We start from the raw sequence: 26770 nt of genomic DNA on the forward strand, positions 1-26770 counted from the left end.
AAATGCTGTCATAATTCACTCCCGTCTTTCCTCATCTTACGGCTGCACCCACGGGCGACGCCAAGAACAAATAAGCCCTCTTCATGGTTCCATTCATTCCATTCAACCCCACCCCAGCTCCAGGTTTTAGGGTGTCCCCTCGCAGTAACCTCGCCCTCAGCCACAGTCCAGCGATTCCTGGCCCTGCCAAGGTACACCAGTCCAAATGTAATTTTCTGCAAGATTACACATGATAATGACTCGCTTTGGAGGGTGGCCACGAACGATGACGTCCAATTATAGATGCATAACTATCGATCTGTCAACAAATGATGGAACGGAAGAGGGAAGAGAGAGGGGGACGAGGGCAGGGAGAGGGGGACGAGGGCAGAGACCGAGCTGCTGAGACGTACAGTAGATGTTGTCCGGCGACATATTTCTCTAAAACAACACACTTATGCACTCACAAGAGAACACGGTGGACCCTGTCGCAGACAAACTGGAGGAGCTGATGGAAATTTTGCCAAACTGCTTACAAAGTCCTGTATGAAGGCTTGAAAGCAAGTCCTGGTGGGAGTCAATAAAAAGCCTCACTGATGAGTTCACCTGGGAGCAGTGTAGACCTTCACCTGGTCAGGAACACACACACAGACGCTGCACACACACACTCAAACGCCACACTGGACTGTTTTTAAGCAGACAAGAACAAAGACACATTGGTCCATTTGCTGCAATTAAAACAAACTGTCTCTCCTTCTTCTTCTCACCATCATCCGCTCATCTTTCCTTTCTTTCTTTCTTTTTTTTTTAATGTTGCTTTTGCTCAGTACTCACTGTCAGTTTCATCCACTGGCTCGTGCTGCCTGCCTGCTCTCTCTCTCCGCTCTACAGCTGCAGTCAGTCAGTCAGTCTCAAGGACAAACGCTCCAGCTCTCCTCGCCTCCGGTCTCTGTAGCTCAGCGATGCAGCAGCAGCAGCAGCAGCAGCAGCAGCACACACATACTCACTCACTCACACAAACACAACACACACACGCGCTCCTCGCTCCGTTCTCTCCCCTCAGCAGCTCACTCTGATCCACTGCTGACTTCACCTACCTACCTGCCTCGCTTGCACACAGGAGGTAGTGGTAGTGATGCTGGTGATGGGGGGGGGGGGGTGTCCTGAGAGAGTGTGTCAGACAGAAAAGTGTGTCTCAGGGCTGGGGTGGTGGTGGAGGGGAGGTAGGAGGGTGGTGTGTGTGTGGAGGACACAGCCAGCATTCCCTCACATGCAGAGGGATGTTGGAGAGAGAGAGAGAGTAGAGAGTAGAGGACACACAGTGTATCCTGTATTCCTATGGATACACAGTTTGCTGTTGCAGCCTTGCAAAGATGGGGGCGGTGTCATATTTCAGCGATGTTGAGTCAGCGCGTGAATGTGATGAGTGTGTTGACAGAGTGGGAAATGTTAAAGGACATGTTCCTCAGAGCGGTTATGACTGGGAGCTCTCGCTGTCGATGCACGTGTTGCCTCGGGAAACACTTGAGACGACAGAGTTTTTGTGTATGTAACGGACGGAGGCTGCAAATGACACTGGACATGAAATGAATTTCAATAGGGTTCATTTTTACAGTCTTTTGTTTCTGTGACAGTGAAGTAATCAACAGGGGCGGGTTTTGTTCTCAAGTGTTTCAATCTGGCGAGTTCATGTTAGAACTCAGACTTGGGCAAAATTAAAACATGATGATAAAGGTGGCTGTTTTTTGTACAGTATTCAGTTTTGGTGAAAATATTGTCCAATAACAAGACATTACAGTTCAGACAATCTAACTTGGAAATAATGATTATGATACAGTTAACAAAAAAAAGTTTTAAAAATACATACATTGAGGCGTTAATGATAAAATTCTTATAATATTATGGTTTTTATTCTTAGGTTGTAAAAATAAGTTATTTAAAAACTAAATTCTTCATTTTCTTACTTTTATATTTACCTGATTTACCTTTTTTAATCAAAGCCAATTGGTGTTCTTTGGTGGTAAATATTCAAAAAAATCCTAACCCTAACACCTGTACATTTCCTGTCGCATCAAAATGTCTGCTGTGAGAAAAGGCCAAACACAGTTAACAACACTTACAAACAAGACTTCATGACAATATCCCAGAGTGAAAAGTGATAAAAATTAAGAAAAAAAAATCTTAGTGGTAGTACTTCTTCAGTTGCTTTAATTGTAATTACGTTTTTGCACATCATTTGTGTTCATTTGCATCAGATTAGATGCCATTCACAGTCTGTTTGTGCCCACAGTCCTGACAAAGGTCTAATAATCAAGCAAATCAAGTGAAAACACCAGTAAACTAATAATAATTGTGTGTATGTCGGGCTTTTTGATGCGTCTTATGACAGCAATTATACATTTTCTCAAATTCTGCACACACTGAAATGAGCTATTTGTATGATTTTTTTCCCCCCACCATTTGCAAACCTGGAGGGGAGGAAACCCTCCGAAGTCTGAACTACATAATCTGACAGTCATAGCTACTTGTTACATTAGTGTGTGTACACTCACTAATACTGCAGTCTGCAGTACAAACATTGGTCGGGGATAAAATACCAGACAACAATTGAGAAAACTGTTGGCAAAACATTCCCTCGCATATCCACGTGTGTTGTCTCTGTAAACATGAGCAGAGACCTGCAGCAGCCGCAGCTGCACATGCTTACATAGTGGTGGGACATGATGGGCGGGTTGTGGTTTTGATTTTTATCTTTTTTTTTGTTTTGGGGTAGATAAAGTATTTCTGATGACATTACACCAATCATTAAACGAACAATAAAAATGGATGGGAAAACTTTATCCCCAACACACATCCATACAGTGTGCCCTAATTTCATGACAATAAAAAGGAACCTAAAATACATCTTGAGGTACGTCTGAAACAAAACAGCCTTTCAGTTTCGAAAACATTCTCGCATCAATATTGGACACAACCATTTATCATGAAATCGATAACCAATACCGCCACCGGAAAAACAAACCGATCTGTCATCGCGGCTGCTCTCACTACAGGATCAACAACAAAACTCTCGAGTCTGAAATGCTGTAACGTTGGTGTGTGAGGTAACAGGTCTGAGGCAGCATGCCAGCTTAAACCACTAACAATGAGCCATCAATGTCATCCATTTCCTCCAACATGGAGTTTCTCAACAGGACGTGTTTGCAAGAAGTATTTTCTCCACCTCAGCTGCAGTCACTCACACCCGTGTGTGTGTGTGTGTGTGTGTGTGTGTGTGTGTATATGTGGATATCACAAGCTTCTTGCAGTTTCCCCAATATGGGAAGGTTTCTGTTTCAGGTCAGACTATGTTGCTAGGACGAGCCCCATTCGCAGATTTCTAGTTTTGATTCTTCATCGTCATCATCTAAGCAGCATTATATCTCTGTTACTCCTTGTCGCTCCTGGAGCATCTCGTTGAAGTCTGCTGTAGGTTCAAGATCCAGAAGCTGGGCGTTCAGTTGAAGCCTAAACCTGTGCCTTTGGGTCTTTGTGTGGCTCGGATGGGCTCCGTGATGCCCCTTCCCTCTGGACCCAAGCCCATCCCCGGGCTCCAGCCCATGCTCTGCAACATGCGGCTCCCCATGTTCGTGTCCGGGATGGGAGGAGCGCTCTCCCCAACCACACCTGAAAACAGAAAAAAGCCTTGGGTTAGATAATATGCAACATCACTGTATTTAAATATCTAAAAACCTTTTTTTTTTGGTGTTTTGAATGAGAACATACCATACTTTAAATTTAGAATCTATTTTTCAACAATATTCTATAAGCATAAATTGGATAATCAAGCAAATATTTCAAATTTGCTGTTTGTTTTCAATGACAGCGAATGTTGAGGCTGCCATAACCTTTGAAGGAGTCAATTTAGCTCATGGTTTATTTAATGATTGAGACATTATAAACACAAAATGCTTCTTCACATTTCACACACTTGTGACTGTGCGGCCTCAGCAAACTTGCTGCACCAACAACTTTCGTCCCAGTGACCTCATCACTCACATTAAAACTGTTAAGGTCCCCCGAAGGCAATAAATCCCTGTAATAAGTAACACCAATGCCCGTCTGAGAAAGACAGTAGTCGCTTTGTCCTCTCCCTTTGACTTTCTTCCTATTAAATTCAAGCGGCCCGTTCACTCACACACACACACACACACACACACACACACACACACACACACACACACACACACACAAACGATGGGTCCCTGGTGAGTTGATGCCAAATTGGCACGACGTAAATCTCCCATCTGACGAGCTTGATACTGAATATGTCACTCAAGAAGACGCAGTTTTTTAGACAACACACTGAAACAGGGACCAAATCTTTTGTGTTTCAGTTAGTGTTTGTTTTGCTAACAACTTTCTCTTTTTCATTTTACTATTGACTGATTTATTTGTGTGTGTGTGTGTGTGATGGTGAATAAACTGAAAAAATTCTGGCATCAGGTTGTAAATTATTAAGAATTGACTTCAACCTAACCGCATTAGGCTTTGCTACCTCAACCTTCCTCTTCGAAAAGCATCAACAAGCCCAGGAAAGTGGTTTAGGGGAGGGGGTGGTGATACATTAGTGTAACTGGCTAAGAGCTAATCCAGCATCTCTGCTATGACAGCTGACACATGTCCAACAAAGCTTAACAGGAAAGGGGGTTTGGAGCTAAAGCTGGGTTTAATAACAGGAAAACAGAAGGGCATTATAAATATTTACTCTTAATTAAGCCCTTAGAAAATATAAACTGAAACTTTCACTTCTAATCCAAGTCCCTTGTCCTTCAGCTTCTGTGTGATGCAGTCAAAGAGCAGGAATGTAGGCTGGCGAAAAATAGCAAGTTTGACCAAGAGGGGGGATGGGAACAAGACAGAAAACGAGAGCCAAAATACAATAAAGGGGCAGTTGGCAAAATGTGCCAGATGGTGTGTTAGGTGTATCGAGGTGTGCATCCAATACCTGGGGGGGCAGTGGAACCGAGGGGGGCTGCTTTTCGCCTCCGCTTGACATCTCCCGTACATAGAGAGCCCAGGTGCCCGCTGGTCTGTCTGCAAAACCAGCCAGGACAAAAATATGCCAGCATTAATGTGTGATCTCACATAACACTTTGCACAGTATCCATGTCCGTTTGATACACAAACCTATAAAAGGAGCCGTATCAATGAGAATGCAACGGAGAATAAAAATAAAAAAAAGTTAGAGACGGAAATGAATCAGAGGTGTTTTAAGTTACATGTGGTTCTCACCTGCTGGCTGTTTTTACTGAACAGCTTCTCCGATGCCCTCTGTCTGCCCGTGGGTCCCAGTGCAGCTTATGTGAAAAAACATGATATAATGTTTAAGCTGTTAGAATTGTAACCTTTCAAATCACACTTGTTTCACACTTTTTAACCAATCAATGCACAAACACATGCCTTACCTGTCCATGATCTCTCCTTGGGCCTGAGCTAAACCACGGCCTGCTGAAAAGATAACAGTGCTAGTGAGGACTAGAATTGTCATCAATACAGCATTTCAGAGACAAAAAAAGAACCACACCTCTATTCCAGTATTTACCCTATCATTGACCAACTGGGATAACAACCCCCTTACCTCTTCCTTTTAAACAAAGTGTTAAGAATTCCTCTAAAACCAAAGATGGCTATAATGAGGATGATAGCAGCTCTGCTAGTCCTGGGAGTAAAGCTGCTCCTGACAGCACTAGCAGCTCTCCTGCTGTTACAGTTGCATGCCCACAATAAGCAGACTGGCAAAGTGAAGCGCAAAAGTAAATACCGTAATGTACACTCAATTCAGCTCTATACAATCTCTATTTGGAAACACCCTTAGACATAACCTAATCTAAATTATATCAACCACTTTAGAGCAGATTAAAAAGAGCTAAGAAAAAAAACAGAATTAACAAGTCAGAATCAACTACTTATAGAAAGACAGGGACACACTCATGGGAATCCTGGGTTTGTCTACCCAGACGGTCATTGAAACCCTGGCCAGAGCTGCCCTGCATTCCGACATCAGACGCCTGCTGGTTTCCATGGAGACGGCTCAGTCTGGCGTGGAAACCTGACGAAAATAATATAGGAACATAACATAACAGAATTTGTGTTTTATGGAAAATAATAGTTTGATCCAGAACAATTGTTTCTTTTTGAATGTTTCAAAAATCCAACACTTCACATGCTACAATGTTTTATCTCCCTGTATGTACAGTAAAACTACCCTAAACCTTTGTTACTAAAATGCTGATCATTGCCTTGTTTGTCTGTGTGAAGGGGTTGCCTCCTACTGGTCAGGGGTGAAAGTGCAACAACATAATAACAGTCATGAGTGTACAACTCAACTTGGTCTTCAAATAATAACTTTACTGTAAATATTAACCATATATACATAATACTTCAGCCTCCACTCTACCTCTCTGTTGTCCAGGGCTCATGAGTGGGAAGGATCCCGTGAGAATACTATTGAAGACTGGGTCAGCGAGGTCCAGCTCCTCTGACCCCGTCTCCCTCTCCCACCACGGAATCACTCCTGCTATCCCACAGGCGCCTCCGGCTGCTGTAGCTGAGCCTGGGTCACCTTCATAGAACCAGTCGCTCTGCTCGTCGTCACCTAAGAGACCCGAGAGAGACCTCTGGTTAGTACCTTGCTGTAAAAATGCACAACCCCTAATTTACATATACCATTACACCAAATACAACATACATATGAGCTGAGTTTTCAATTTAACCTATAATCATTGATTTTTAATATTATCAGAACTCATTAGAAAGCACCTTGTCTCCCCTCATCATTGGTGTAGAGGCCACCGTCACTGCTGTTACTGACGCTGCTAGTTTCACTGCAAAGGAAAAACAGAAATAAGAAAATAATTATTTCTATTCTGAGAAAAACATGCAAACATTGGGCTGAATATTACTAAAGACACTTCGTATTTCATTTGACCCAGGAACAACCTGATTCTAACTTCTAATATTTGTGTTTTTGTCTCAAACAACCTTACCTGCTGTCCTACAGAATCGCACACATACTTGTACATACAAATGTGGAAATAGAGGAATTACAACCTCTGGAAGCACATGGCACTAAAAGAAAACAAAAGGCAAAACACTAACCACCTGTCACTCATCTCCTCATCTGAGCCCTTCTGCTCCTCCAGCTCCATTTTGTCTTTGGACCCTTCCACCGGGGAGGATATGGGGTCCTCACTTTCCACCACCACCCCTTCATCCGCAGCCTCCACTCCCAGCCTGATGGTGGCAAGTTTCCTCTTCTTCACCCTGTTCTTCCCTCCCATGCTTCCTCCACACAGCTCCATGGCAACCCTGTCCTCATTCAAACCAAGTCTATGAGGCCTTACACCAACACGGGCTTTGGGCACAGGTGGCGGCCCAAGCATATTGGAGGAGGAGGGTTCTGGTTCCACAGGTGGATCTACAGCCATTCGTTTGACCTTACGTCGCCTTCTGAGGCTGCGAGTTCCCTCTGCAGAACCAAGGACACCCATGTCATCCGGCCAAAGCGGTCTCTTGTTTCGGCCCACATCAGAAGTGAGGGGGGTACGCCTTTTGGGGCCAAGCTGTTCATCTGAGTCACTGTTGTCACGGCCATGACTGTTGGCAGCAGAAACACCTCCTGTACTTGCACGGTAGTCCTGCAACAGTATTGTTAATACTATTATTACTATATTATTGTTAATAAGCCCTGTTTAATAAACTCTACTTAAGAAACTTGGATACATTTACGCCACTTACTGTTGATTAAACAACAAAGAAAGACCAGTGAGTGGGCAACTGCAACTTATCCACAAAAAGTTTAATGTTTATCAGTTTATAAAAATTATACTGTTTGGAAAAAAAGTCCATGGAAAACTAGCCCACGTTCCACTTGATTGATAATGTAGTTTTCCTCAAGTTATGGTATTTATTGCTCGTTTCAGGTCTTCTTAATAATACATGATGTCATTTTTGTGATTTATATTCTCATTTAGAGGAAAGTAGACAATAAAGAATGGCACATATGCGTGTGACTGACAGCTGGGTAAATACAATAGGCACCAGATAGCAGGTGATGCCTTTGAACTTCATTGTGCAAAAACTCAACATGACACAGGATAAATAGCGAATATCGAGCTTCAAAATGGGAGGCCACATTCTTTATGGGTGACGTCATGACCAGTTGCCACTTCAATGTAAGAAATGTAATAAATAAACAGAAGAAATCAGTGTCTGTCAGCTCCAGTGAGACATTAAACCATGAAAAACAATTTATCTTGAAAAACATTGATTAAATCTGATTTTTATTTCAAAAGGCACAACACCTATGTCTCTCCTCTTACAGCAAATTGTCCATTACTTGTCCTTCTCAAAAGAGCACAGTGACTTAGACTTGACATCTTGTTATTTTGCTCGAGGGCCCCTCAGTTGACACAGAGGGTTAAAGTGAAAGGAATTATTATCATCATCATCATCATCATCCTGTCTCACCTTATGTTCTTCCACACTGGATTCTGAACCTTCACTGAGGTGGCCCGTCTCCCAGGGTGGATGTGGATTGTCTGAGCGCCTCTTCCTACCCCTCCTCTTCCGAGCCTGCCTCTTCAGCAGACAGCCCACTGCCAGTGCATGGTCTCCTCCATCTCCAAATCCACCACGAGCAGCTTGCTCTGAGCTCTCCTCCAGTGCCGACACCAGGTCATGGACCAGCTCGTCCATCGTCCGGTGAAAGTGCCTGAAATGTAAGAATTACAGGGGTGATGCTCAAAGCCTGGCGTATGCCCAAAGAAATCTGACAGTCAGAAATTTAGGATGACCGTCTCTATACTAACATGTATTAACGTAAGATTTAATAAGCATGATCAAACTTAAAGCCATACCTAAGTTTATTAGACCTACATACTGTGTACATTTCAGGAATTTAGTGGAAGTTGCAGTTTGACAGAAGCGTCATACAAGCACTTAAAGATAAACTTTTGATGACTAAATGACTAAATAGCGATGTGCTCAAGACGCCACTGGGATTGATTATTACAAATAGTACAAATGTAAGTTGACATGAAATCTATGTTAAATCCACTGGTGGAAGTACTAACGGACAGGAGTTGAGTTTACCTTCCTTAGCATTAGAGCTGGCAATAGTGATATTGACCGATTTACATGAACGAAAATCGGCTGTCAAACTAACCATTTACACAATTAGTAAATGATAACGTATTACACATTAAGAAATTATTCTCCGAGCCAAAACTAAATGAGGTCACTCCCATTACTTACACAAATAAATCCCTTAAGAAGTCTCGACTCTGTTATAGTTAGCGACTTTTGTTATTAGCTTCACATGCTAACGTTTGTTCGCTAGCTAGCCAAGTCCCCAACAACACACGGTCAACTGTAGTGTCATAAAAGATAAACAGCTGATAAAGCTACAGACAGTAGACAAGTACCGATAGTCGCCGTGTGATTGAGTTTTGACAAGTGTCGCCGGTTAATATACAACAAAGAAACACTCTGATTTTCAGAGTACCCTAGCTAGTAACCCGGCTAACACCGTTAGCTTCATTTCCTCAGCCGGCAGATTCACGAGAGTGGAGTGGACGTGAACAATATGTTACGTCTCCGTGATTTCAAAGACCACCTACCAGCCGGTTCCCGCTTTGCCGATGGTTTTTAAATTAGCTGCACGGGACATTAAAGCCGCAAAATGCCAGATACCTTTAGCCAGAAACAACCGACAAACAGTTACACACCACAGACACCATCCTGACTCAAAAGCTACAAATCAACTGACTGCTGGATCAATACGCGACAAGAGGACACCGTGAAGGCAGCGCAGGGTACTATGTTGCGTTCAGGAACCGTAGGAATTTCTAAAAATCGAAAGAATGACATAGCCAAGTATAAATAATGTGTCAGAGTTGTATGTATTTGCAATATTTGTTTTTTCTGTTTTGTAATTTTGTGATTGTTACTATATTTTACACATTAATTTTATTGCTTTATAACAGTTTTCTTGTCAAACTCAATTGGGTAATTGCTGTGTTATCACTACCCCAAACCTAAAGTGGATTTGCATGTTGGTATACAGTGAATTTAAGCTAGACCAAACCTTTACATTAGACATTTGCCAAGACCACTGAGCAAAGTCTGTTCTCTAATAAAGACTCATTATTACCTTGTGATCAATTAAACCCAAACAAAATTTGAGAAAACACTCAGAGAGCATAAACCTAATGTCATCACAACAGAGTTTTTACAATACTATACTACTGTAAAAAAGTTTTGATGCTACAAGTGAAGGCAACTCTGTGCCCTTTATTAGTTTCAACTCTGCTGTATTTACCGTTTCAGAACACTAGAGGGCGGTGTAGTCTAAAATTGAATGGACTCCATATCACAGATAGGATGACATGTACTTCCAAGCGATCAGCTGCTATGTCAAATAAATACAAAATGTCAGCAGTTCAAACGCATCAGTAACAACAGGGTTCATATTAATTGCAGTGGTCGTTGGAAGCATCACTGGGTTCAAGTGAGACTTGGACTTTAACCCGATGTAACAGGTGTTTTGGTGTTTTCTGAATGTCAGTGACTGGTCACACACTGACCGGTCACACATTGAGAGAAATTACACTGTGGAAACACAAGATTAATGCCAGGGTAATTCTCCATCTGATTGGGTGTTGAGTGGCGTGTGATCCCATGTAACTGAGGAAAACTAACATTCAAACCATTATTCTACCAGATGTCCCCTCCTTAAATACCTTAGAAGTCACGGGGTCTGGTGGTGACCTCCCCAGGACCGTCTCAGGTTTCTGACCCAGAGGCCCAGGTAAATTTAGTAAGACGCTGTCCACTTGTCCACGGCAGTTGGACACTTGACATGCTTCGAGAGTGGAGACTTACTTAACTAGAGAGGATTTGTCAAGTTTTATAGAGAGCGGTCGCAAAAGTCCATAGATCTACAGGTGGGATCGAACACATTATGGAATCATGACATCAGTAGAGGATGATGACGAATTAGAAACTGTGAATGAGACTGTTGAACACTATGGCAATGACACCACCTGGAGTTGGGTAAAGTGGATCTTAAATCATCTGCATGCAGGAAAGAAAAACAGATGCATGTCCTTTGGTGTAAAAGAGTCTCAATGGGTTTAATCAATGTACTGTAAAAGGTTTACAGGAGAAATGAGGAAAACTAGTCTACATGCAAACTCAGCTGCTGTCTTTTGAAAGACGAAAGGACTTAAGATTTAAGTTTGTGTCATTTAATATGTATCCATTAGTTTTCAGTCAAGCTTAACTTGAAGCAAAACAAACGAGGGACAACTTAAACTTAAATGTGGAGACTGATACCACAATAATTACCCTGCAAGACAATCTGTCTCAACTGAAACTTGGGAGGGAAGTGAAGTGGAACAACATGGGTGTGCTTTTACTGGAACAATACCTTTTGTCATATAAAATTACAGCTTGCAATATTAACACCTGATACATACGTGACAAACATGTATCTCATGACCGATAACTCCATGTTTTTGTAAGGCTGATGTTCATTTATCGGGGTAATTTATTTATAAGGATTTTTTTAATGTGTTATGAAGTAGAGACCATTATGGACGGACGTTTTAATTTGTAGTTCTCGATCATGTGGCCATTTGCAGAAGTAGATTTCTTCCTTTTTATATCACTACAGCTACAAAGCCACTGATTCTGCATATGGTTTAAACCCGTCACACATTTCTTAAATCAGGTTTCATGATTCTCAGGCCAGAATGGTGTGAGCCTATCAGAGCCTGTGATACCAGAGGCCTTGATATCAACCCACTGTGTAAATGAGATTATTATGCAATGAATTTGCAACATTCTTTCGCTGAGTCAACTCACATGACGTCCATACACAATGTCAAGTACTTACACATCCTGTTTTTGATAGCAAATTCTGTGGAGTTAGTCAAATTTGATGTGAAACTGGTTCCTAAATATGATTGTCAGTGTCATGTTGTTGGCTTTTTCAGTACTTTTAAAGTGCATTCACTTTTTCATGACAATGCAAGCAGGGATTTAACTAATAAAGAAGGACAAATGGTTAAATATATAACAAGTTGCTGGCTGGCTGAATTGTGTGGTTGTTTCTCTAAAAGGATACTTTTATCTAAAATGTAATTTGTGTAATTAGTGCTAAAGTTCTGGACTCAAATTTGAGTAAGTGAAAAACATTTGTTTTGTCTTTTCCATGCTGATAAATGCTGTTGAGTGGCGTAAATTATATCAGCTTGTTTATTGTAGTCTGATACCGCCTGTTAATGCACTCGCTATGTATGTGAGAAGTGAAATTGCCATCATGTGCTGTTTTGTGTACAGAGAATATTGGCTAAGTTTACATCTTCCTGGCAAAACAGTGTGTCCTTAGAAACATGTCAGGAGGGCAGCTGTGTGGCTCATGTATCTGTGAAGAATTCTGTGACGCTGAAGAGTGATATGGGGACATGCTGTATGTGGCAATGCCTGAGCGGGCTGACCACTGGTAGTACTTTGATATTATGGTATGCTTCATGCTTAGCGTTGAATCGTTGCTGCTGGAGTTGCGCAATTATTTGCAAAATAAACCGAATAGCACTTTGTTTTGTTTGACACCAGACTCCAGAAAAGTCGAGTCATTAGGATTTAGATTTTTCTTTTTAGTGAAAATGAAAGGCAAGATGCAAACATTATCAATCATAGCAAATTTGAATCATATCACAATCACTGTATCTGTCAAAAATGAGTGGTGAGGCATGATTTTTCACTTCACACAGTATGTCTCACGGAAAAGATCAAATTGAAACCCAGGTGATTTTCTTTGTCTTTTGTGGAGTCAAATGAAGAACAATTTCCTCATTCATAAAAAGGTCAGCTGAGGCTGCACGCTACACCAAGCTTTATATGTGTAGTGGTGAACTTAAACTTTATGCAAGAGTGATCATGTAAAGGCTTTGCACATTTATTTCCACTCGCCATCCATCCTAGTTACATCTCCATCCAGATATATCCCAGCGTCTCTTGGATCAGCAATACATGAAAATATTCCTTTGATTTTCCAAACTGTAGAAGACTGCTTCATAGCTTTAACAGTAACATAACGGTCAACAAAACCTTTTTCGAGCACATATCTACCTATCTATTTATCCGTCTATCATAGCTATCAAAGATGTCTATATTCCTCAGACACCAAGGCACGCAAGAGTCTGCATGTAAAGGCTTTGCCACATTTATTTCCACTCACCATCCATCCAAGTTACATTTCCATCCAAATATATCCAAATACCAAAGGCCCACAAGACAAATTCCTTTGCCTTTAAATGCAACTGCTCACTTATTACACTATAACATATAAACCTACATTGATTAAACTAAATCTAAACTAAATTAACACAATATTGGCTCCTACAATAGGGCTGAGACAGCAGCTGTCACTCAGTGCAGTGTGACTTGCTGACAGACACTTCCTGTAACACAACCTTTGGTTTTATTTCATGAGTGAAACGTGCTCTTCTTGGTATCTCTCTCTCTCACACACACACACACAGACAGACACAAATGTCATTCATGATAATGTCAACAACAGACAGAACAGCATGAACAGTTCACAGTTACACAACAATCCAGAAATGTAACAGATCACATAGCTCACCTTTGACAGACTGTAATGGGGAAAAAACCTCAAACACAAGGACTCACATTCTTTCTCTTCTGGTTTTGCGCAGAAAGTCTGGAAACACAAATACCTCCTGCACACACACAGCAAATTGACACATGTTAAGTAAGTCTATCAATCTATCAAATGTTTGGTCTGTTGCTAAGAGATCAACCATGAAAAAATGATTAAGTGTCAACTTTTTTTCTGGCTTCACTTTCATACATTAAGGACACGTGTCTTATATTATCTTTTTTAAATGGCAGTGTGTATTTGCACTACCTCTGTGCAGTGCTTCCTCAGGTCACAGAAAACCTGTAAATACAGTCATCAGTCAGGGTAACTGCTTACATCGCATGTGCCATCAGTCTGGCCTGTGATTGGCCAGAAAGATCACCTCACTGCACCAGCCTGACTCCGGTGAAGCTGCTGACGTGCTGTAGCAGCCACACGACTTCCCGCCGTCACAGCACAACTGTGATGTATCCGCTGCTGGTGCGTGCTGTTTTCCTGTCTACTGTTCCTTTAAATTGACTCTTTAACTAAACAGCGAGGCTGTCGCATATACTGTATTTCTGTTAGTGTGTGCTTCATTTTGTGTCTAGTGACACCAAAATAAAAAATATTACGAAGATAAGTCATGAAAACAGCCACTTTGGAGTGAGAAGTAAAGTAGTAATGTGCCGCTGAAGCGAGGAGTTTGGCAACGCAACAGCTCGACGCTGATTGGTCAGGAGGCGGGATTTCGCTGCAGGTGACGTCAGACACCGGCGAGACTGACATACAGAGAGAGAGAGAGGGAGAGAGCGCGAGAGACAGAGGGAGGGACAGAGTATTGCGTTCTCTCCGCTTGTCTTTTCATATTTAACTCTTTAAGTCGTTGTTGTTATCACAGTCCCAGACGTCACCGCTAACTGGAAACACCAAAAACTCGTCTACAATGGCTTGTTGTGCTGTAATACGCCACTGAAGAAACGCCTGCCTCTAATTGTATTCGGCTTTAAAAGGTAGGAATTGCCACTGTATTATTGTGCGTTATTGACAGCACTGTAGTGCGATGTATCTGTTTTTTATATGTGAATTCTCTGAGCTACACACATATTACATGATCAATACTCGTGTCCCGTAGTCATCAACCATTCATTTCTAAAACAGTATCAACCATTTTCATTGAAATAGGAATTTGGAAAAAGCTGTTTGTTTCTGTTATACGCGTGCTACTGTACGTGTCACACAAACTAATCACTTAAGTTAAGGTTTTTATGTTGATATATGGGTATTTAGAGGATGTGTTGATTGCATTTTGTGAAGCATATAGGTTTTGCATGTAGGAGTGAAGATTTTCTGCATGACCAAGACAAGTGGCTCAGAGCCAGATTCCATTCTGCAAGAACATCTTCACAAGTGCAGCTTGTAAAGCCAATTTAACTAATGAGCATACACCTCAGTCAAACACCTTTTTCTAATGTTGGACTTTTAATAAAAAATCTTTTTCTTTCGGAAACAGTATCATGGCTCTCTGTGTTTTGAGACTTTTTTTCCCCCTCTTTGTTTAATCTCATCTGTAAATCAAGTCTATTTTTGGAGGCGCCTCTTCAGCATGCAGCAGTGTTTTACAACAGAAGTCATCTGCTTTGAAAGTCAACAGAGTTGTCGGGCATTTTCTGTGCCCGACAACAGAATACAGTGAGCGCCACCTACAAGAGGCAGATCAAGATTCAGACATGGTTGTGTCTTCTCAAATTCATCTGCAGCTCTAAAATTAGTGTATTCTGTTAGGGGGGCCTCTTCTCAAGGGGCTGGTGTCTGTTTCCGGGTGCTGCATTCATTTTGGAGGGGCCCACTTCCAACTGAGTCAGGGTCAGAGTCAGAACACCTTCCCTGTTTCAGACTGCCATTGTGAAAACTGTAAACATGGGATGGATTGGAAGTGGGTTGCATCACCAGGAGAGAGCTACATTGCCAGGCCAATGTCCAACTCAATAACTGAGGAAATAACATAAACAACAAGGATTTAATTATTCAACTAATCAGAAATACTGTACATTTACATGCCCCAGAAAACCCAGGACAAGTTGAAGTATGACTCCTCTCGGGACAGCGCGGATGTTCTTTGATTAGATCTCCGTTTCAGTGACCAAACAACAACTGTCATCAGCTCCTGATTCAAGTGTTGCTTAATCCCAATTGAGGCCTGTAAACAGATGACATCACATTTGTCCTATTGTGTCCACCTCCACAAAAAGGCACTTCCAGAATGCTCTTAACATGAAACAAACAGAACTTAAGCGAAAAACAATTGTGTGTTAATTTAGGATCCCACCACTGTTACTATGTTGCTATCACCCACCCAGAAACAAATATCCAGTCCAGTGTTTGAATAAGAGAACAATCATCATACACTAAAAATGCTGGGTCATTTTAATCACCCAGCAATTTTTTTGATGCTCTGCTGTTCTCAGCTCGGAATAACCATCAAGCACAGACTGGTCTAACTTGGTATGACCTCTGGTGTCTGGATTAGCTGAATGGAAAACACTTCCAGACCTGTCAGGAAGTGTAAAGGAAGGTGGGAAGGTCAAAGTGCAAATATGTGCACTTTTTTTCTTTTACAGTATGTAGGCCACAGACAGTTAGAGGAGAAATGACATAAGCACTGAACAGGAACCGGCCTCCATGTCCTCTCTTCTTAGCCATACCAGTCATAGTGCTGCTCATTTCACCTTTCTCCACTGAGGTTACTGTTACTGTATATATCCTCAATGGTGACAAACAGAGGGATTGAGGTCACAACAGGTGCTGGATAATTAACACCTTCAACTTTAAAGGTGGCCTAAATTTGAGCTATAGTTATGGCCACTGGATAATTTAAAGCTTTAGTGCCTTTGGTGATTTTTGATGTTGTTGCTTCTGTGATGATTTAACAGGATTTGCATGCTGCATCCTTCATCTTTGTCCTTATTTCTCTTTCCCCTCCCTCAGACCCTTCAGACCATGAACTACGTGGGGCAGTTGGCGGGCCAGGTGTTCGTTCAGGTCAAAGAGCTGTACCGAGGCCTCAATCCTGCCACCCTCTCAGGCTGCATCGATGTCATTGTAGTGAAGCAGCCCGATGGCTCCTTGCAGTGCTCGCCCTTCCATGTCCGCTTCGGCAAAATGGGCGTCCTCCGCTCTCGGGAAAAACTGGTAAAGACATATCAAAAACAAACAAGTAATATGGCTTTTAGGTAAACTTTAAAAGTTCAATTTATTCACCTCTGTCTCTCTCTCTTCTCCCTCCTCCAGGTGGACATGACGATCAATGGAGAAGCGGTGGATCTGCACATGAAGCTCGGGGACAACGGAGAGGCATTCTTTGTGCAAGAAATGGAAAATAATCAGGTATGGCAGGAACTACTTTAGGGTAGTGAGAGCTGTAATTGCATCCGCATGGCAATGTAGCTCAGATGTTGATCAGCATTTCTGTTGTTGTTGACTGAGGAGAGAGGAAAACATCATTATTATTATATTTTTAAATGTGTGATAATGGTTTGAAATTATTTGTCACGTAAGTGGAGCCCTTTGTTTATTATCCGAACAAAATAAGCAGGAACCGTTGTGGCCTTTTTTGTATGGCAAATGAGTCTCTACCACTAAGTCATCTTCATTTTGGAGTGGCAACACTGGAAAAAAGTCAACTATTATAGTCATTTGTAATTCATAGCTACAAAAGACCTGAGGTGTTTTACACAGTGAAAATTGTTGCCCTCTGGTCACAATTAAGTACTGCTACTACACATGCTAGTACAAAGAGATTCAAATAAAAACAAGATTCAAACGAAAACACACATTATTCTCCACCTCATGATGCCTTAAAACCCAGACACACCCATGTTTACAATCGAGAAGCCTCGATATCCAAACTGTCTTTCTCCTCCCACTCTGTCATAGTATTTCAAACAAGGTCATGCTGTGTGCAGAGTTGGCACTGCAGCCAGGAATTTCTTCCTTTCCTTTTTGTCTGAACAGCAGTCCTCTGTTCGTCAGCAAGTGAGAGTCCTCTCAGTGTAGCGCTTTGACATCTAAGTCAGACAGTCTGCCCTATATCAAGTGTTGTGGGTGTGGAGGATACACTAAATGTATGTAAAGCTTATTGTGTTTATGAATTAGGCTTAAAAGAAATGATAAAAGGTTAAAAAGTACAATGGGTCAATCTGAAAATATTCATTTCTTTCTTGTTTCACAAAGCCATGAAAGCATTTGAACCTTTCTGGAAAACTATGTAAAACAGAGCCATTCAAATTAGTTACGAGCAACATGGTGTCTCCAGTGTTTTCGTTTGGTCGAGGTCTTGAGTAGCAGATTTAAACAGCCACGTCATGTGGTGCTGTTATACTGCAGGATACTGTTGTGGTTTCTTCTTCTGCATGTGAGGATGTGTGTGCGGCAAAAAGGCATAAACAAAACGGCGAGCTACTCGGGCTGGGGCTCCAACAAGGGAAATGGCTGATTTATATTCCCCAGAGTGGTGTCAAATTATTCCCAGGCCTGGAAGATAAAAGGAGGTGGGAAAGAATGCTGCGTCTTTTGAAAAAGACTTGGCACAGATGAGAAGAAAAACGTGAGGAAGTATATGATCGTCATAGGATTATAGTTTTTCCTCCATGCTGCCTCCGTGTTTTTCTCTCTTTCCATACGTCTGGCGCACACACACATACACACATACACACGGAGAGAGAGAGCGAGAGAGAGAGAGAGATTTATACTCCCCCCTCCCTTGCTCTGACAGCAGGAGCTGCTCCTGGAAAGCATTTTCTTTTCCTAGAAGGAGGGAAAATAAAAAAAGAACTAGTGTGGAAGGGTTTAGAGGAGTTGTTTGGGGCTCTACAGAGAGTCTTTCTGCAAACTGTTTGGCAGCGATTATACATTTTTGACTCTGACAACAACAAAAACAACAAGAGCAGAGTTGTATTTCAAGTTTCACTGCCTTGCATAAATTGTTTGCTTAAATAGTTAGAAAGACAGTTAATGCTAAAGGTAACACAACATACAGTTTTGAGATTTACTGACACAGGCTTGCTCCCATAATCCACAGAAACGTCCTGTAGATGCTATATCAGCTGGGTTGGACTCCAGCTTCCTCCACAGACTTAGACCAAGTCTATTCTTCATATCATACTTTATGAATTTAAAAAAAAAAAAAATTCTGGTTGCCTCCTCTTCTTAACAGGAAGTGGTTCCATCCTACCTGGCCACCTCACCCATCATGTCAGACGGAGCTTCACTCATGAGCGCCGGCCTTCGAGCCTCGAGCTCCGGGCCACAGGTACAGACTCTGGGCTCCACGGGAGTCCACGGAGAGAATGGCGGCGGAATGATGAAGAAGAGGAGGAAGAGGAGGAGGAAGGTTCGGGCGGACAGCTTGCGGCGGGAGGAGAGCGGAGACTACTCCGGAGACGATGACATGTTCACCATAGACATCAGCTCGGATGAAGGCGCGGAGATGGAGAACAACAGGTGAGAAGCGACGGAGAGATAAGTGTTGGGAAGAAAAAGGGTGCTGTGGTGGGGAGGGGGGGTTGGTAGATAATGGAAAAGCAATAAAATACATGTGAGGTGATTGTAAAGAGAAACAGTGATACACGTGACAGAGGAGGACAGTGAGGTCAAACAAAACGGGCCCTGAGAGCAGCTGTAATGGAGCAGGAATTTGTCTGGCATAAATAAGAGGCCTCCAGCCTCGTTTCACCATATGGAAAGCAGCTCTGTGATTTTCACTGGATAAGAAAGTTTTACAACTATCTTCACCGAGTGGTTCTGTGAATTTTTACTTTTGTTGACAGCCATGAAATGTGGAGTGCACAGGTCACGCCTGCAGCTCCAGTCATTTCAAATGTTGTCCGTTTTGAAGTTCTTTCATCATGCTTGAATGCAGCAGCAGTTGTTGATATGTGCCCAATGACAATGCCTGTGCTTGGGAGTTTCAATCTCAACTGCACATTTTTTGTGCAACATCGATCCATATGGTTTATATTATTCACATACATGTTTTTGTTGTGTAGTGGGGATATTTATGTTGTTTTGTGCTCCTTTGGTATGAATAAGGCTGCAGGCCACATTTTGCAGCAGACTTAACATTGAGAAGACGACACGTTGCGTTTAGAAACAGACAAGTTCAAGCTTGAGCTCCGGGGGGGTCTTAAAAGATACATACCAACATAGCGTACAGTTGTATGATGTAGCTTTTTGTCTGTGTTTCAGGTCTCGAGACGTCTTAAGAGACGAGACAACCGCTTGTTCAACCAGTGATTCCTACAAACAGGCTGGCATTTACACTCGCTCAGATGGTGACTGGAGTCCAGTGCAGAGGTGACCAAAAAAGAGCAAAGATCTACATTGATACGTGCCTACGTGATACAGTAAACAGAATTTAAGCAGATTTACTCTGATATAATGGTTGTTTATTTTCTCTTCTTTCTCAGCCCAGGAAACTCACGTCCCACTTCCCCAAAGAGTGACTCGGAACTAATGAACAAGCCGTCCGACAACCAGAATCCAGCAATGCACTGGGCGTGGGGAGAGCTGCCACAGGCTGCCAGGGTAACCAAACTGTCAACCGTGCACACACAGAATGACTCTGAATACATTTGTAGCAGTTTTAGATCTTATCTTTCATTGCATATCATCATCATCCTCGTTTTCCTCGTCTCTGCAGCCGTCCTTCCTCCCCGTGAAACCTGACCCTCCGCCAGTCTGTCCTGTGTCCATCCCTCTTTCTGAAAGCACACATTTCCGTGTGATCACTCGCGAGACATCCTCTGAGATACCAGCCCTCAGACTGCTGATGTTAGGGGAGACCACAGTCACGGAGGAGACGGTCATCGCAGACGGGATGGAGTCAGAATCCACGAGGCTCGAGTCACACACGGTAACCTCACAGGCGCAGGTCATGGCTGCGGAGAGCGTGGCTGCTCGTATGATGGCTGACATGGAGGAGACACTGCAGCGCCCTCTTGGCAAGACTGACTCTCCGTCCAAGAGAAAAGGTGACACAGCAGTCAAGTGCATAGGGTTGGGGGGCTTTCAGTTGTAGTTGGTTTTAAAATCACCAAAAAATTAAGAGTAAAAGAATAATGTTTTTGATTCTCCATGAACCAGCTGCAACTCCTAACAAGCAAACCAGAGCATTATTATTAGTTAAGTCATACATATTGCAAGCAATTATTTTGTATTTTTCCTTCTTTCTTTTTTTTGAAACAAGACTAACTTCTCATAAAAAGAATGTGAGAATTTCACTGAGTCTCACTGGTCTCACTGGGCTGTTGCAGACAAGAGGAGCCGCCATCTTGGTTCTGACGGCGTTTACCTGGATGACATCACAGAGCTGGAGCCTGAGGTGGCAGCTCTTTACTTCCCCAAGAGGTACTTGGACACAAACACAGACACATTTTTTTCAACACAGTTGTAACATAGTGAAAGCAACCTGCCTCTTTTCCCTCCTTTTATAGCGACGGCGGTGCAACAGTGAGGAGCATGTCCGACCTGGGCTTCCACAGCACCAGTATGTCCCCACAGTCGCTCAGCTCCGGAGGAGACAGCGAAGTGGACAGCTCCTGTGACCCCATGTCTGACCTGCCGTCTATCGCCATTTCTCTGTGTGGAGGACTCAGTGAAAATAGGGAAATCACTAAAGGCAAGACAGGATATAACTTTAGTCTATATATATATATATATATATACTGTATATATATCAATGACAGTGCTGTAATTTGTAGCAAGGGGACAACCAGTGTGACGTGTGTGTCTTTACAGAGCAGTTTCATGAGAAGATCATCTCCTATCAGCAGTTCATAGAGAACCCCGCCATCATCGACGACCCCAACCTAGTTGTTAAAATGGGCTCCAAGTAAGTTGTGACGATGTGAAGTTTTGTTGTGTTTTTTTTTTTACAGCCTTTATGACTTTGCTATAAATACATTTTATTTTGTCCCTCAGGTATTATAACTGGAGCACTGCAGCTCCACTTATGCTGGCTATGCAGGCCTTTCAGAAACCTCTGCCAAAGGTAAGACATCAATACATACACACACACACATACCGCAAGCATTTATGACTAAAGGTTGAATGAGGTACTTGAGTACCGTCTCCCCCTTTTGGCTGTAAACGGTACTGCACTGTGCATGCACATGCAGTGCTGTTATGTGATCTACCCCCGTCATTCCTAGAAAGGTGTGACTGGCAGATATTTTTGGGATTGACAAATAAGCATGCGGAATAACACATGTATAAATTATGTTGTGATTGATTTATCAAACACATATCTGTAGGGAATTGCTGGTAAAGCTGTTTTTAAAATAAGGCATTGCAGAAATACCAGTAAATAGTCAGAACCAGACTACAGCCTAACAAATAACAAAAATCCTCTGAATCTGTTCTTCTTGGGTGCTCATGTTGAACTTTTTCTCCCTCTCTGCTCCCCGTCCTTCTTATTTTATCACCCGCTCCTTATTTACTCCATTGCTACATCCATTCATCCTCTCATTAGTCCTCCTGGCTCACTTATTTTCACTCAGCCTTGGAGTTTCTTCTCTGTTGTCTGACTGGCGTGCTGCGCTACAGCTCAGTACGTCAGAAACAATCCTCTCAGCTCATGTTCATGTCATCCCGAACCTCCAGCGCACTCCCTCCCCTCTCAAACACGATCAACTCACTCCCATGTTGTTGTTTTTTCCTCCTCTTTCAATGTTCTTCCTTTTCTCAATTTCAGCTGCAGTTTTATTGTTGTTTCTGAGTTACAGTACGTTGTTTTGTGGTCGTGCTTCAGTTTTTTTAAAGTGTGTTTTTATTGTGTTGTGGCTGTGTGGGAATTGTGTGCGCTTCACTCCAGGCTACAGTGGAAAACATCATGCAGGAGAAGATGCCCAAAAAAGGAGGGAGGTGGTGGTTCTCCTGGAGAGGCAGAAACAGCAGCACCAAATCGGTATTTCATACATTTCTGTTGATAGAGTGAAACTTTTCTCTGGTTGACATTATTTCTGGGTGTGTGTGTGTGTGTGTGTGTGTGTGTGTGTGTGTGTGTGTGTGTGTGTGTGGCAGGGGAGTAAACCACAAAACATATTTAAGAAAGTCAATGAACTTCTGTTTGTACTGTTGTAGAATTCGATGTCTGAATGTGGGGCCTGTGGCTCCGTTGAGCAGGCTGTGAATATGACGAGCAGGTAAGAAGCTGCCTAAAAAGAGTATCACAGCAAGGACTGGACAGCACTGGCCTATAAATATCCCCCTCTCACTCTGAAAATAGGCATAAAGAAGAGACGTCCTCGAGTGATGAAGACCACAGAGCCACCAGCCAGTCTTCTCCCGCTGTCCAATCAGAGCCCGGGATCGCACAAGGAGGCGTGTCTTATAAGAAAACCCTGCGACTCACGTCAGAGCAGCTGGTGAGAAGTTTCAGTGTTTCCCACAAATTTTGTCCAGTCACAGTCTAATAATGAACCATAATTCTTTTTTACTGTTTTCATAATTTATTTAAATATAGTATATGATTTTAAGTTATATGAATAGATCATTATAACCTTTCCTCGGCCATAGCTGCAGTACAGGCAGATGACAGAGGAGTCTTCACTACTTTTCTTCTAAACTTTACTGAGGAATATAATTTATTTTATTTGCATGTCACGCTGCTTAAATGTCATATTCACTTTACTGCCGCTACTTTAGAGACAATAGTAAGTAAAGAAACTTTTTTGTCTGTCTCACTCTCTGTCTCTCTCTCTCTTTCTTTCACACACACACACAGATGTCTCTCCAGCTGCAGGAGGGTCCTAACGAGGTCGTGTTCAGTGTGACGACTCAGTACCAGGGAACGTGTCGCTGTCAGGGAACCATCTACCTCTGGAACTGGGACGACCGGATCATTATCTCAGACATAGATGGAACCATCACCAGGTGAGAGATCTGCTTTGACAACTCCGTTACAGATGATATATGTTCCAATGGCCCCCGAGAGTCGGCGGCAAACTGTGAACTGCTGTGGCCCAAATGACTTTTTAATGGATACAAGGATTAAGCACAACGAATCAATCTTTTCACAGCGGGGTCATTTGTCACTTTCATTCACTGCTGATAGTGAGGATTTTCATCGAAGGATTAAATAGGCAGATTCCTGCATGGCGAGATTTTCTCCAGTTTTATAAATGCTCTTCATCTAACATTTACTGTAAACATCTACCATTTTTTTTCTTTTATGCACGTGTGTTATGATCAGGACAGAAAGCTTCATATTAGTCTATTTGTTAATTACTTGTTCAAATATCACTTGTTTTCTCTCCAGGTCGGACACACTTGGACACATCCTGCCCACGCTCGGGAAAGACTGGACCCACCAGGGTATTGCACACCTTTATCACAAAGTCAGCCAGTAAGCACCCATTTAATCTATCGCAGCAACATTTTCTGAGCAAATTGTAAGAGAAGTTTAACATATTTGAAAGCAGACACTCGAATTCTGAACATGGAAGAAATTATTCACAACTGTACCTATAGTTATTGCCACCAAAAGGTCGATATTAATATTAATATTAATGCCTCGCTCTCTTTCTTGTTGTCAGAAATGGCTACAAGTTCCTGTACTGCTCCGCTCGAGCTATCGGCATGGCCGACATGACCAGAGGTTACCTGCACTGGGTGAATGAGAGAGGCACCATGCTTCCTATGGGCCCTGTGCTTCTGAGCCCCAGCAGCCTGTTTTCAGCTCTGCACAGGTTTGACATCTACATGCACATTTATATATGAAGCTGTATGTCTAATGGTGAGAATGTAGATGGTTGGATAGTAGAGGGAGACTGGTTCACCTCTCTTTATTTTTATTAAAAGCAAACTTCTCCCTCCTAAATGTCTTAACCCTTTAACACCTAAGGGGGCCAGAAAATGTGCCGTAAGTAAGTGTTTTTGAATAGAATAACCAATATCTGGCAGTTATTTACGGCATGTTTGTGTGTCCAATTTGAAATATGAACGGTATAAAACATATTTAAAATAACATTTGTTTGAGTCTTTGACTCAGTGTCCAAAAACAGACCAAAAAATGGAAACTATGTCCTCTCCTCTCTGGTGACAAAGACACTGAATCTCCAGCTTCCTGCAACAGCGCAAGTGCCATTACTGTAATAGTCTGCGATACGCTCGGTGTTAAAGGGTTAAATGTTACACTCCACCTTTAAGGGTTGTTTTTCTATTCTGATTGTCATAACATCCTTTATTTGTGTGTGTGTGTGTAACAGGGAGGTCATTGAGAAGAAACCAGAGAAGTTCAAGGTGGAGTGTCTCAATGATATCAAGAACCTCTTCTACCCCAACACAGAGCCTTTCTATGCAGCGTTTGGCAACAGACCAACGGTATATCACACACACTGTGCACGGTTATTGAGCACTATGTATTTGTATATAAATCTCCATCTAGTTAGATCAGATCGCTGTAAGTGAAGATCATTTTCAGCAAAAGTAATTATTTCTAAGACTGCATCGTCTTCTCTTACATGGTCATAGGACGTGTACGCCTACAAAGAAGTAGGCGTGCCGCTGAACAGGATTTTTACTGTCAACCCCAAAGGCGAACTGGTGCAGGAGCACGCCAAGACCAACATCTCATCGTAAGTGTCGTATCTAGGTGACATAAGATGTATATTTGGGGAAATATGCTCACACTTTAGTTTGATGTGTCCTGTTGTTGTGTCCTCCTCTCATGTCCTCAGCTACGCACGCCTCGGCGAGGTGGTCGACCACGTGTTCCCTCTGAAGATGCGTGCCTCGTCCTCAGATTTCCCCTGCTCCGACACTTATAGCCACTTCACGTACTGGAGGGATCAGCTCCCCCGGGTGGCTCATCAGGGAACTACACCTCCACACACTCCCGGCTCCAGGAGCTGACGACCTGTGAACCTGCTGAATGACTGAGTGACAGACACATGAGTGTAATTTATGAATGTTTGTGACAGACAGGAGCACTTTTGTAGCTCGCAGTAGAGAGTCACCGCAGTCGGCCATTCTGCTGTGAATAGTCTTATCATGCACAATATAATATATAAGAGCACTTTTAATCGAAAAAGATGGCAACGCTGTCATCTGTTTGTATATGAGAGATAATCATGAGAATATATTCAGGCAGCTTAGCACGTATATATTATTTTTTTTGTGAGAGATTGAGTGCACATTTCAGTAGCTAGACTTCAAATTGACATACGCTCATAGTTTCATACTTATATGTAAGAGTGTAAGCGTGAGAGAACACGATCATACTGTGCAGACTGTGCCAAATACAGAATTTATTTTCTTACTCATAACCTTTGTCATTAAAGACTGTTACAGATTATCGTCAATCAGCACGAACATGCAAGCGAATATATGCAAGATAGTTTAACTTTGTAGCGACGTACAGTACTGTATATATTCTGTTTGACAGAAATTAGTCAAGTCAGTATTTATTATTCTGAGTGGCAGTAAAAATGTATCGAATAAACAAGTATCTATGTAGTTTTGTTAGTTGACAGTTGTGAATGACTATTTATTGCCGAGGAAAGAAAATGTAATAAGAAAGCGCGGTTATCAAATCATGTTTTCATCAGAAACGAAACCTCTGCGGTGCGCTGCATTCCTATAATTTATTTATACGGAAAAACAAGCCGATCGTCTCACCTGTGTCACGTGATGAGCAACTGACTGATGGGGAAAATGTAGCTCAGCACTGGTTCTTTTCACCGCGTTGTAATTGCCGTCCTCTGCAGAATACGACTCAGATCCAAAGCCCTGCTTTAAAAAATCATTATCAGACTCCGACAGTGCAAGTTACAATATCACAGACAGTGTGAGGTCATTAATGTTCACTGCTATCATGACAGCCTGTGTCACTGGCTTTATATTGAACAAAAAAACATCATACAAATACAGTAGCTGTGAGTAAACCTATAGTTTATATGAAGATGTGTTGTATAATTGTTATTCTTTCCATGAAAGAGATTGAACAATGTGCCATTCTTCTGTCTTAACTGTGAGCACGATCAATAATTTGCTCTTTTGCTTATACTCCTCATCCTCTGTTGACCAGTTCACTGTTAA

The 26770-nt window shown here is 42.3% G+C and overlaps 3 protein-coding genes across 6 annotated transcripts in view; 1 reads left to right on the plus strand and 2 right to left on the minus strand.

The window, feature by feature from the left end:
• The window catches only part of LOC131443590 (estrogen-related receptor gamma-like), a 47570-nt gene extending 46338 nt beyond the window's left edge, over window positions 1-1232 (minus strand). The window contains exon 1 of the mRNA XM_058613332.1: window positions 814-1232. The gene's annotated coding sequence lies outside the window, so the exon portion shown is untranslated. The remainder of the gene's footprint in view (window positions 1-813) is intronic.
• Window positions 1233-2170: 938 nt separating this feature from the next.
• Window positions 2171-9822, minus strand: gpatch2 (G patch domain containing 2). Of its 3 annotated transcripts, none has more exons than XM_058613330.1 (10): window positions 9642-9822; window positions 8491-8734; window positions 7123-7658; window positions 6781-6845; window positions 6419-6616; window positions 5950-6070; window positions 5427-5469; window positions 5254-5318; window positions 4967-5055; window positions 2171-3645 (listed from the first exon to the last, which is right to left on the minus strand). In XM_058613330.1, exons 1-10 carry the CDS (start codon window positions 9689-9691, stop codon window positions 3476-3478), a joined length of 1581 nt encoding a protein of 526 aa, XP_058469313.1. In that variant the 5' UTR covers window positions 9692-9822; the 3' UTR covers window positions 2171-3475. The 3 variants fall into 3 exon arrangements, with proteins under 3 accessions (XP_058469313.1, XP_058469312.1, XP_058469311.1); XM_058613329.1 differs by having other exon boundaries at window positions 5427-5466; window positions 7120-7658; XM_058613328.1 differs by having other exon boundaries at window positions 7120-7658.
• A 1037-nt stretch (window positions 9823-10859) lies between these two features.
• On the plus strand, window positions 10860-26515 carry lpin1b (lipin 1b). Of its 2 annotated transcripts, none has more exons than XM_058613611.1 (20): window positions 10860-11076; window positions 16661-16864; window positions 16964-17059; window positions 18888-19174; window positions 19919-20026; window positions 20140-20257; window positions 20373-20703; window positions 20986-21079; window positions 21166-21350; window positions 21470-21563; window positions 21653-21722; window positions 22545-22637; window positions 22814-22875; window positions 22959-23097; window positions 23457-23605; window positions 23991-24077; window positions 24268-24420; window positions 24940-25054; window positions 25205-25308; window positions 25411-26515. In XM_058613611.1, exons 1-20 carry the CDS (start codon window positions 10993-10995, stop codon window positions 25583-25585), a joined length of 2748 nt encoding a protein of 915 aa, XP_058469594.1. In that variant the 5' UTR covers window positions 10860-10992; the 3' UTR covers window positions 25586-26515. The 2 variants fall into 2 exon arrangements, with proteins under 2 accessions (XP_058469594.1, XP_058469595.1); XM_058613612.1 differs by lacking the exon at window positions 10860-11076 and adding an exon at window positions 14467-14685.
• Window positions 26516-26770: the final 255 nt, after the last annotated feature.

Source organism: Solea solea, chromosome 17 (assembly GCF_958295425.1).
Source record: "Solea solea chromosome 17, fSolSol10.1, whole genome shotgun sequence".
Classification (NCBI taxonomy): Eukaryota; Metazoa; Chordata; class Actinopteri; order Pleuronectiformes; family Soleidae; genus Solea; species Solea solea.